Source organism: Malania oleifera, chromosome 6, assembly GCF_029873635.1.
Source record: "Malania oleifera isolate guangnan ecotype guangnan chromosome 6, ASM2987363v1, whole genome shotgun sequence".
In the NCBI taxonomy this organism is placed as follows: domain Eukaryota; kingdom Viridiplantae; phylum Streptophyta; class Magnoliopsida; order Santalales; family Ximeniaceae; genus Malania; species Malania oleifera.
This window is the reverse complement of record NC_080422.1, coordinates 25,969,780-25,982,796: the sequence shown is the minus strand read 5'-3', so window position 1 is coordinate 25,982,796 and position 13,017 is coordinate 25,969,780. Positions and strand designations below refer to the sequence as shown.

Below are 13,017 nucleotides of genomic sequence, written 5' to 3'. Positions count from 1 at the left end.
TTTCAAATGTTGTGACATGTGGACGGCCTCCCGATGTCCACATTTCCTTTGCCAACATGATGACACATGGACAACCTCCCAATGTCCACATCGGTTCATAATTGTTTGTAGGTTTTGAATGAATTATTTGAAGACCCTATTTGAAGATCCACAAGAAGTGTTGAAGCAAGTAAGACTCGTGTCGGCCCCAAGGCCCCACACGGATTTGGGCCCCTTCTTTGGCATATGTTCATATTTAAAGTTGTAATAAGTTTAAGTCAACTTGCTTGCTTGCATGTGTATGTTAGGAAATTGTGTGAGTATGTCCAGTGAATTGGAGTGTTAGTAAGTTGTGCTTAGTATTTATTGTGTCTAGAAAGTTGGAGCATTTATTTTGTTAGTAACTTGTAAGAGTAATTAATGTGTCTAGTAAGTTGGTGTCTTTATTATTTGTGTCTCCCATGCTTGTGTGGGAATTGTTAGTTGTTTAATGTCTTTGTTCCCCGATGCTAGCTAAGCTTATTCATGCTTTGTCCCCTCATGCTAGCTATATATATACCCCTTCATTGTAAGAACTATGTAGAGAAAAAAGTATTGATATTGAAAGAAAATCCTTTGTTGAAGCTTGTTAAGCTTTGTCCAATCCTTGTGATTGTGTAGTGAGAGGCTACACCGTTCTCCTCGGAGATCAAGTGGTGAGAGACCACTATTCTATCCAGCGACTCTATCCCTATCCCACTTTCACGACTTCCCTCCATCACCCACACGGCCACCACCAAGTTACACCCAAGGCCAACAATCCACCATTCCATTGCAGCATACATATTACATTTCAAAGTTTGCACAAAGGGCTTCAGGAGAGTTCTATCTTGTGTAGAATATTGTCCAGTCAAATATCATTTTGATTGGTAAATTCAGCATTCATTTGGATTATTACATACTTACAGCAATTCCACTTCCCCTCCATTACATTGCTGCATTTGTCTCGGTGTTTTAAGCTTGTTCCAAGGAATTTTCTAGCATGGTCTAAGACTTGTGTTGAACAACGTCAAGTCATCCAAACAATTCTCTTGGTAATTTTATTACTTGTGTTTGAATCCTTACTATATATTGTAAACCCTTGCTTATATTGAAGCCTTTGCATGAAAGCCTGAAATTCCATACTTGAATACCACATTTGAATCCATTAACTTCAATATTGATACTTGCCAAGTTAAAATCAATTGTGGGAATATTGCTTGCTAACAATAGAACTTAAATTCTTAAAATTTTGAATACCATCTTTGTTGCATATAATCGATTCCTTTCTGAAAGAACTCTTGGGACTTATTTCTGAACAGCATCATACACCGTTTAAAAATTCAACAACATGTGAAATGAAGCTTGATTTATTGTGTTTATGTTTGGTTAATTGAGTTCTTAAATCAAAGTGTCTTGAGTGTATGTGCTTGTGTGAGGGTTGAAACCATAGGACTAGGCCACCCTCACCCGTCCTACATCATAAATTCTTTGGGTAATATTGTTCATTAGTGTCAAATTTCTTATCCTTCTTATAGGGGGTAATATTGCTCATTTGTGTAAAATTTCTTGTCCTTCTAATAGGAACGTTGTGACCTTAAAAAATAGCTCTAGTCATTTCTCTTGTAAATCTTTTATGTGCATATTGTACCATCCTCCATTGATCATTCTTTCCTTTGGAGAAGTTTATTTTGCAAGGCTAAGATTCCCTTCATGATCAAGGCTTTTGCATGGTGTTAATGAGATCAACCCTAATAACCATTTGTAGATGAGGAGACCTAATAAGGATTTATCTCCTAATATGCATGCTATACATAAGCAAAGTAATGACACTACAATCCATCTTTCTCTCTCTTTTTTATTTCACATTGCCCATTAACATGGCAGTTGTAGAATTTACTCTTTCAACCATGGTTTTAAATAAAGGCCGTGACCGTTATGTAACACCGTTACGTAACAGTTTTTTGGGTTACCGATACCGTTACACATCACAAAATCGGTGAGAAGAAAAATCATGGCCGTAGCGCCCATTACGAACTGCGACCATTATGTAAAGGTCGCTACAGCCATTACGTAACTGCTACGGGACTGTTACACCAAAAAAATTATTTTATTTTTTACTTTTTCTTCTCACTTTTTCCCTCTCTTTCATAAATCATTCTCAATATACCATGTGGCTAGAGAGGGAAAAGATTATAATGAGAATGACAATGATACAAAATTTACTATTTCTTTAAATACTCACAATAGATGCATCAATTAACAATTTGAAAATACTAGTTAGGAAAATATTTTATTTTGATAATATTAGTAATGTGATATTTATGTTCTATATTTTTCAACTTCAACCATCTTTCTTTTCTAGTTATTTTATATTTGTATTATGTGTATGTCTTATGTCTCTAATAGATTAATGGAGTGTCTAATGTATTTTGTTCTATTAATTAATTTAGCACACATACGAATTTATCACAGATAAGAACAATGAGAAGTATAAATACACACACGTAACTTTTTTATCAATGGTGGTTTAAAACAAATGTAAACTTGTTGCCCATACCAAATAACTTAGTTACTCAAACTAAAAGATCCAAAATACACTAAAACTCTTTCTAAGAAGGGCTAAAAGCTTAAAACATGCAAGTACGCTAATATACACAAGGTTGTGCGTACTTCAAAAAAATTCACGACCGTTACACCCGCTTCCCATTATGTAACATCCGCTACTCCCGCTTCCCGTTACACCCATTACTGTTACCGTTACGCTACCCGCAACCGCGATTTAAAACCATGCTTTCAACATTGAGGGGTAGAGTCGGGCTTATCCAAACTCTATGGAGGAGTTATTTCGTTTGAAGCATCGGGGCTTTGTCTAAAGGAAGGAATGTGTGATTTTGAATTTTTTGCTGCATTTTATTGGAAAAGAATACTAGATCTTCTGGGATGATTTCCTCCTTTTTCTTATCGTTTTTGAGGAAAGAGTGTTTTTGGCTTCACTTTGGTCTTTAGTTGCATTGCAGATGCTTTTTGTAGGTGTTCCTCTTGCTCATATGTCTTATCCAACACAATTAGAAGGCTCTGTTATATTGATTGTTCTTTCTTTGCTTGGCCAATCGTGGGTACAGCTGGGACTAGAGATTGAACCAAGAGCTTGGGGAGGTATAAAGCCATGCATGGAAACGAAAAGAGCTAGAAAGAACCTCTGAAGGGAAAGCAACGCCCCTTATACTGTCATAAATTTTTTGGAAATCATACCATATGCTTAGTGTAATTTCTTTTTGTATTTGTATTGGCACTTGGCACACCCCAGTACTCTTTTGAACTGTTTTGCCGATGAAAAATAATAATAAATCAAATTATAAATATTTAAAAACTAATCAGCTAGAGCATCTCTGGGAGTGCAAAACCAACCCGTTTACAGCTTGTAGGTTGAAGTTGCCCAAAAATGACCCCTTAGAAAAAGAACCCATCCAAAATCCAATTAAGGTTTGCATCTGGATATTCCGCAATCAGATTTTGTCAGCTTTCATGTAATTCAAATTTTTTATTTCTCATCGAACTGAAGTCCTAATCCAGATTAAAACCAGTTAGTGTGACTATGGTACTGAACTTGAGGAATTCAAGCTAATTTTGTTTTTAAAAAATTTAAATAAAAATACAGCAAAACAAAAATCGGACAAATATCTGCATTATATTACTATCTTTAAAATAACGCTTCTTTCTAATCTTGATGTTCCACTAGAATAATAGCAAAAAATTTTCACAGAACATTTCAGTTGTATATGAATAATCTCTCACTGAGGCAAAGACTTGTTTCTCACTTTCACAAGTTTGCATTTTCCCAGAATTTTATTTTCTCTTTTTCTTTCGTCCTCAATTTACTCAGCAATCAAACACCCATCAAAGAAAAGGTTTGAAATTTCTAGAATTGAAAATCCTAATAAGTTACTGCTCCAGTGCTCCATAGCGATTCCGAAGTACGTTCCAGCTTTCAAAGGCTAAAATCAACGCAATGCTTAACCCCCGAACAATCTCAAAACACCAAGCAAACAATACCAAATTTAGCTTCAGTACCTGGCGAGCCAACCTTCGATAAGCAGCCTTGATTTCCTTATTGCTGGCGGATTTGGAAACCCCGAGAGTGAAATAGTAGTCGGAAGAAGCTGAAATCACCGTTCCGGGGCGAGTAGAGAAGACCCTCTTCGTATCTTGACAAGAAGAAGGAGATGGGGTGAGAGCGAGGAAGGCCTTGTGGGTCCTGAGAACTGACCCGCCATTAAAGACGGAAGAAGAAGATGATGATAATGATGATGCAGAGGAAGATGCGGCTGATGGAAAACCGAGAGAAGGGGGGTGGAAATAGAGAGAAGTGATGGCCATTGAAGCATGAATTCTGTAAGTGTTCGAGCTTTGGGGAGAGTTTCAGGAAACCTGAAAGGAGACTTCGGCGATGATTTTTCCTTTTGGGTTGTCTGAAAACTGGTTCTGTAAAGCGTTCTTCCTGCGTCTGATGGAGAAAGATGATGAGAAGTTTCTATGGATGGAAGAACGTGAATGCTCCGTGAACCAGAGGGGAGGAAGGGAAGTGGGAACCGAAGATGTGGCCCGATGCTATTCATAATCAAACTACTTTATATTTTACATTTTTATCACTCTTATGTTTTTTATTGCAAGTCATTTTAATAGGATAATTATTACAAAAAAAATTTCATCTTGCCACATATAAAATTATGATATAATTGGATGAAATTTGATTGTTAGGTTAAAAAAATTTTAAACTTCATTGTTTCCATTTCATCATTGAGTAAAAAATCTAACATATAACAAATTGTTTCATAATTAAATTATTTGTGTAATTTTTTGTTCAAATGAGGGCACTTATCATGTAAGATAAATGAACAATGGAGTGAATTGAGATGGTGTTTCAATGAATGAAATGAGTGATGGAAAGAAAATTTAAGAGAGGTGGTTTAAATTTTAGATCTTATGTCCCTCCCTTTCTACAGAGTTGGACTAATGTTAAGATGACTAATTTCAAGTCAGGTCCAACATCATATTGTGGACTAGTAAAGGTGATTTACCTATCAATTTACTAAAGCAATAACCATGTTGATAGAATGGTGGGTCCTACTTTTTGAATATTGGACATTTAGGCCCTTATTCTTAAGACAATTGGAGTTATCTCATTGTGTTAGAGTAATTAGTATAAATTACCTTCCGCTCCCTTGTTTGGATTTGTAGACGGAGTAAAGGAGATAATTTGTTTTGAGTTCCTTATGATTAGAGCAACAAGGGCTTAAAGACTTTAGTCTTGCATACATTCCTGTAGAACTTGAGCATTTTTTCTTAGGACATTTGTGACAATGTGCATTCTAGTGATGATTATTTTTTTTTTTTTCTCTAAAATAGGCACAATGAACGATGTCATTTTTTTTACAAAGTTTTTTTTTTTTTTTTTCAATTCCTCTTAAACACAATGATATTTTAATATTTTAGTGAAACAACTTTTTGGTTCTTATTTTTTAGTACTAAAATGGAACAATTTTCTCTGAAGTGTCATTACTTTTTACTTCTTTTTTTTTTTGCTAGAAAGATATTGCGAGAAGGTTCATCCAAAATAATTTTTTTAAAAAATAATGAAGCTTCTACCTAGGAAAAACAAATAGGATAAAAAATCATATATAAATAGAAGAAAAAAACTTATTTTCTCTAAATGAGTCATAGATCACCCTAGATCATATTGGGTCAACCCTAGGTCATCAACAAGGCATGGGAGGAAGGAGAGAGAGAGAGAGAGAGAGAGAGAGAGAGAGAGAGAGAGAGAGAGAGAGAGAGAGAGAGAGAGATGGATAGAGAAGACAAAGAAAGAAAGAGAACAATGAGACAAAACAAATAAAATAGATAGAGAAGGAAGAGAAAGAGAGAGACTAAGAACGAAGAGAAAGAATACTGTTGCGAGATAAAATCAGTGATGACCGATAAAACTGCTCCTGATCTTTGGGGGGCTTGAAAGAGATGGAAACAGAAAGACTTGGAGGACCCGGGGTGTACTCCGGGGGATCACTCTAAGGCCTAAGTGAGAGGAATGCTCTGTAGAGGCTGAATGCAACAGTAGAATGAGTTGAATGACTTACCTTGGCTTCTTCCCCACATCCCTTCTTATAGGGGCTCGAATTGACCCTTGTTGATTCATCTTTATTGCGCGGGGGCGTGAATCGCTCCCAGGTCATAAAGTGTTTGCGTCCATCACTCGGCTATTTAAGCCGCTAACGTGGATTTCTCCTCCTCTTTATTGAGTTGGAGTTGGAGTTGGTTGCTCTTGTCAGAAGGTTTGACCCGGGGGGCGTGGGCTAGGTGTTGACTTGCATTTATGGGCTAGTTTATTTTGGGCATATCAAATATGAGATGAGGAGAAAAGAACGAGAGAATTAAAGAGAGAGAGAGAAGACAAAGAAAGAAAGAGAAAGATGGGAGAAAACAAATAAAATATATAGATAAGAAAGAGAGAGAAAGAGGGAGACTAAGAAGAAAGAGAAAGAATATGAAATAAGGAGAAAAGAACGAGAGAACGAAAGAAGATAAAAACTAATTCATTTCAAAAAATAAACAAAGTTGAACCACTAGTAGGTAAATATGGGTTGCCCTAGTCAAAAATGGACCACCAACAACTATCCTTCTTTGATTAATATACTCGTATAAAGACATAAAGTAGATATGTTTTTTTAGCTAGGAAAAAAGATAAATGTTGTCAAAGTAAAGGAAAAATATTACATAGTGAAGAAGGAAAGTAGGCATTTTAAGCGTCCTAAAGTGGATTCTTTAACACCAAAAGAGAATAGGCGATCTTAAGGAGTTGGATTTACCCAAAGTGGATGCCTTGGAGAGATAAAAGAAAAACAATGGGGTTCATATTTACTCCTAATGGATTCTTTAGAGAGATAAAAGAGTAGGTAAGTAGGGGTTTGTATTCATTTACCCAAGTGGATGTCTTAGAAGGAGAAGAGAAGAGGTGATCCTGGAATTTTGTATTTACCTCAAAGTGGACACATTAGAGATGGAAGGGATTAAGCAGCCTTGGGGTTTGCATTTACTCCAAAATTACCTAAGAGAGAGAAGGGATTAGGTAGTAATAGGGATTTTTTGTTTACCCCAAATTGATTCCTCGAAGAGAGAGAAGGGATAACCCTAGACTTTATATTCACCTATCTTCTTTTGCAATGAATCGTAATTAGCACTAAATTTGATCTTTCCTTGAATATTAAGAACCAAAATGACCAATTATTATGCATTGATAATAAGATACTACTAAAACAATCTAAGAAAAATGTGCTCGAATTTTCTAACTAAAATCCTCCCAAGGTTGCAAACCCTCAAGAGGATTTTACTTAATTCACCTCCAAATGTCAAGCTACAAAACCTTGAGAGGATTATACTGTCACTAGCTACCTAGAATTTAGAAAGATAGAATAAAGTGAATTGAGCTTTTTTCATTAATATTAAACCATTAGCAAATATGCATAACTCTATCTTGGGTTGTTGACCTTATAATTGTCATCCATCTTCCTTTCCTAAGCTTACTATAAATACTTTCGGAGGTTCTCAAAGTTCTATGTCTTTGGGAGTGCCATACCCTCTAAGGTGTTTAACATTTACTTTCTACGACGGACCACCTCATGAATCTGACAAGGCCTTCCCAATTAACTTGGAGCTTATCATCATCTACCTATAATCGAGTTACCTGGGGATTTTTACAGAATAAAGTCTTTTGACAAATCGTTTTCTAACTTTTTCTATTGTACTTTTGAGTTGTTTCTAGTAATATGTTGTTGTCGTGATGAATATTATTTCCATTGTTTCCAAGAAATCTAAGTTCCCTTGCAACTTTTCATTGTTGGTGTTGTAATTGTAGTATTTTAAATATGTAATAAGTGAGCAAAGGGAATTAATGATGTTCAATAGAAGGTTAAGATAGAGTTCGTTTTCATTCCACAAACTTTGCTTTTGGTTGGGTTGGAAATAATTTCAAAAATATTCTTTCCCTAAAATACTAAAGATATTAATCCACAATTAATTATGATAAATCATAACATGGCATTGATGTTGGTACCAAGCCTATACATTCATTAGGTATGAGTGCTACAGTTAGTTATTGTCAGTTAATCAACTTGTTGGAGTATGTGGCTCATATTGAGTGGAATGCATCCTTATGGAAAGTAAGGCGAAGCAAGAACAAGGAAGATGAGCTGTAGGAAGGATCCGTCGACAATTGGGTCAACGATTTGGTTGACGGTTTGCTCTTAGGAGATAACTATAGAGACCTAGTGAATTATAGCAATTAAATAATATAAGAAATAAGAGGAAAAGGAAATTTTTAAGGGGGTTCGTGTTCGTCGACGAAACGGCTAATTGAGATCATCGATGGGGACACGTGTCTCGTTGACGAGGAATTACCGCGAGGGCTATTTTAGGGCCTGAAATTAATCAATGATGAATAAGTGTTCGTCGACGAACTCTCTACTTGGCCTCGTCGGCGAAGTGATGTGTCTCGTCGACGAAGGCAGATATATAAATAGCTCAAACTCGGGTCTTCAGCGAGAAAACCTATATGCAATCCTTTTCTCTCTCTCTACATTTCATCCCCCACCCCTTCTCTCTAAGTTTTTGGGTCGATTCTTTACCGGTTCGACGATCCAGAGCTACCACGCTACTCTTGGGAAGATTTTCTCCATATCTACTAGAGTGGATCATTGATTAGGCCTACTTGGGCACCATCCCCAAATTTGGGTAAGTTAGTTAATTTCAGTTTTATTAGGTTTTTAGTGTTTCTAGACTGAGAAGAATATGTTAGGTAAGATAATACTAAAATTTTGTTGGGAAAATATCAATTTCAGGGTGTTGAACTAGGAACCACACGGGTGGAGTAATTTGTAGGCTTTTCCATAAGTCAGGTAAGGGGATAAACTAAGTTAGTTTTTCTATGAAATTATTTATTAATATTCAGCTTTTATTTTCAAGGAAACTATGTATGTTATAGAACTGAATTTGGGAATACTGTTGTTTAACAGGAAAACTATTTTAATACAGCTTAGTAGGGATTAAGATTTTGTGCAAATTTTATGAATATAACAATATACATTTTGTGTGGCACGAGTATCAAATTTCATGATTTTATGTAATATCAAAATATTATGTTTTCAGAATAAGCATGTTTTTACAGTTTTCAAGAAAATATTAAAAACGATGCAAGGATTTTCAAACTATGAATGTTTCATGATATGTCGGCGTAAGAGCTGTGGATTTTATATGATATGTCGGCGTAAGGGTCATGAATTTTATATGATATGTCGGCATAAGGGCTGTGATTTTATATAATATGTTATGCTGACGTAAGGGCCGTGAATTTTACATGATATGTTATGTAAGAATTTATGAAAATATTATCATGATAGATATTATTATGAAATAGTTATATACCATTATTTGAAATTAACTATATGTTATTAGAACCCGGATGATTTGGTTTAGGCTTTCACGAAACACGATACCGTAACTATATGATCGCGATCATGTATATATTAGTGCTACCACTTGTCGTAAGGGCAGTGGGAGATCGACAGTCGATGTGATTTTATGATAGTGCAAGCGTCCCTCTGGTGTCCGGACAGAGAGGGGCAGACCCATCGTACTTACAGACTTATGTTGATCTGGTGTGGTCAGCCAGCCATTGCTAGGTCCCGCCTTCGGGCCGCACAATCTAGTCATGTGGGGGTAAGACATGACACTAACCAGCTATCCATCTAAGGTGTTATTTCATATACAGTAATATGAGATAATTTTTATGTATGGAAATTCAGTATGTTATACTACGTTATGAGAAATTATGTTTTTCCTAGATATGATACGGACATTTTCATCAAATGTGATTAATGTACCGTTATACGTACAACACAAAAATACTCATGTTGCCACACACTGATATTAGTTTATTTCCCTTACTAAGAGGTGTCTCACCTCAGCTATATATAAATATTTCAGGAATCCCGAATAGAAGAGCGGATAAAGCTCCGTAGCATTAGTGGTTGACTGTTTTACCCTTTCGGAAGGGTAAGTCATTTTGCTAGGGTCTGATGGATTTTTGGGTTGTAACTCTAGGTCACTTTTTGGTTATTTTGGGATGTGAGTATGTATGTAACAATTTTAGTAAGACTCTGGTATTGTGTTGGTTGGATGATATGTTATGTATATGATTTTACGTTTCTTGTTGCTTAGGTATTTGAGTTGTATTTTGGGTATTTCCCTAGTATCCATGGGTCCAGGTTGATTATGTTATTCATATGTACAGGATTATTATTTTAAATGTTATTATGGAAAAAAAATAATTGGTAAATTTGGCAGGTCATTACAATTTGGTATCAGAGTCTTGGTTGCTAGGTTCTGTAGGCTTTAGAGTGCAACAGAAATGATATCAGAGTATAGGAAAATGATTTAAGGTTTTGTTCTGTAATCTAGAGGCAGAACTTCTGTGGTGATTTTTGTGTCTTTCCTGGGGTGACGACTTTAGGAAAGTCATAGTAAACTATTGTCGAGTTGTGTTTCTAAAGTGTAGGACTGAATCTTAAAATAAGATAAAGATGTCAAGATAGGGGATTTTGGTTAGGTGTGTAAGTTATAAGGATAGGGTCCCTAAGTCGTGTTTATTGTCTTTTCAGGATGGGCCCTAGAAGAGGTAGTGCCCATGCGAGTGGTAGTGATGGAGCAGGGCCCTCGAGTGTAGGTGAGGCTGGTTCTGATGTGATATTACGCAGTGTGGCTCCGCGGGTTATTGCTAAGATTGCTATGAGCTCCAAAGAGCAGGGAGGCCCGTCTGCAGGCCTTGGGTGCACGATAGAGAAATTTACCAAGATGAATCCTCCGGCATTTTTCGGAGGAGTTGCTCCTACAGCTGCTGAGAATTGGATGCAGGAGATCAAGAAAGTTTTGGCAGTATTGTAGTGTACAGAGGAGCAAAGTATCCTCTTCGCCACCTATAAACTGACAAGGGAGGCTGAGAGGTGGCTGCGAAACTTCTGGAGCAGCAGAGGACGATGCCGATAGCTATGACATGAGACCGATTTAAAGAATTATTCTTTGACAGATATTTCCCAGCCACTGTCAAGGAAGCTAAAGTGGAAGAGTTCCTAAATTTGAAGTAGGGACAGCAGTCAGTCCATCAGAAAGCGACGCGATTTATAGAACTATCCCGCTTCGCCCCGTATATTGTTCCCGATGAAATAAAGAAGGTAAGCCAGTTTGAAAGAGGATTGAAGCGAGGAATATATAAGCAGGTGGTAGTGCTAAAGATACAGGATTTTGCTAAATTAGTTGACAGAGCAGCTTTGGCCGAGGCTAGTGAGTGCATGGATGTAGAGGAGCAGGGACAGAAGAAGATATCTATGCCTTCAGGCTTCCAGCAAGGATCTAGGCAGGGTCAGTGGAGGAAAGGAAACTATGGTAGAGGACAGAGGTAGGAGACCGAAGGTCCTGAGTTTCAGGCGGTGCAGAATTTTCCTGTCTGGCAGACTTGTGGAAAGAGATACTTAGGAGAGTGTCAGTTGGGGAGAGCCATCTACTATAGCTACGGTAGGCGGGGACATCTGGTGCAAGATTTCCTCACACCACCTGATACCGCTCCTGCTCCCAAACCATACCAGGGAGGCTATGAGGCACCCCGTGGAGGCTAGCAGAGGAATGTAGCTCCAGTAAAGGTCTATGTTTTGATGCCTGGAGATGCTAAAATAGTTGGCGATGTGGTAATAGGTATGATTAACATGCTTTCATTTAAAGTTATTGTATTCTTTGATTCAGGAGCCACACACTCGTTCGTATCTATGGGATGTATTAGATTATGTGGGGCAGAAACACAATTGTTAGACACCGAACTGTTAGTAACTACACTGATAGGGTCAGTAGTGAGGTGTAGTAGAGTGCTTCGAGACTGTCCAATTGATATTCAGGGGAAATTCTTTTCAGCTGATTTGATAGTATTGGATATGCACGGGTTTGATGTAATTTTTGGTATGGACTGGTTGGCATCTAACTACACCAGTATAGATTGTTGTTTGAAAGAAGTAATATTCAGACCTCCAGGAAGACCAAAATTTAGGTTTATAGGGTCGCGTGTACAATCCCTGCCTCAGTTAGTATCAGCCATACAAGCGAGGAGATTACTCCTGGATGATTGTCAGGGGTTTATGGCCTTTGTAAAAGAGGTGTCAGAGAATGAATTGAAGCTGGGAAATACACCAGTGGTCAAGGAGTTTTTAGACGTTTTTCTAGAAGATCTACCTAGGTTACCTCCCGATCGTGAGGTAGATTTCGTCATTGATCTACTTCCCAGGATGACACCGATCTCTAAAGCTCCTTACAGAATGGCTCCAGCAGGGTTAGGGGAGTTAAAGGGTCAGTTGCAAGACTTGCTAGATAGGGGTTTTATTTAGCCCAATGTATCACTGTGGGGAGTTCCAGTGTTATTCGTAAAGAGAAAGGACGAGTCTATGAGGATGTGTATAGATTACAGGGAAATTAATAAGGTTACGATCAAGAATAGGTATCCTCTACCTCATATAGACGATTTATTTGACTAGTTTCAGGGTACATGGGTCTATTCTAAGATTGACCTCAGATCAGGCTACCATCAAGTGAAAGTAAAAGCAGAAGATGTCTCAAAGACAGCTTTCAGGACCAGGTATGGACATTATGAATTTCTAGTTATGTCATTTGGTCTGACGAATGCTCCTACTGTATTCATGGACTTGATGAATAGGGTCTTTCACTAGTATTTGGACCAGTTCGTTGTAGTTTTCATTGATGATATACTGGTCCACTCGAGGAGTTTTGAGGAGCATGAGACGCATTTACGGTAGGAACTTCAGATGCTTAAAGAAAATAAAATGTATGCTAAGTTTAGTAAATGTGAATTTTGGCTAGAGAAAGTGTCGTTTTTGGGGCATGTTATTCCAGGGGATGGTATTTCAGTGGATC

The 13,017-nt window shown here is 37.3% G+C and overlaps 1 protein-coding gene across 1 annotated transcript in view; it reads right to left on the bottom strand.

Moving 5' to 3' along the window:
- The window catches only part of LOC131158255 (uncharacterized), a 45,939-nt gene extending 41,323 nt beyond the window's left edge, over positions 1-4,616 (bottom strand). Inside the window, exon 1 of the mRNA XM_058112992.1 lies at positions 4,072-4,616. Coding sequence (XP_057968975.1) covers positions 4,072-4,377 — 306 coding nt within the window. The 5' untranslated portion in view covers positions 4,378-4,616. The remainder of the gene's footprint in view (positions 1-4,071) is intronic.
- Between the last annotated feature and the right edge of the window lie 8,401 nt (positions 4,617-13,017).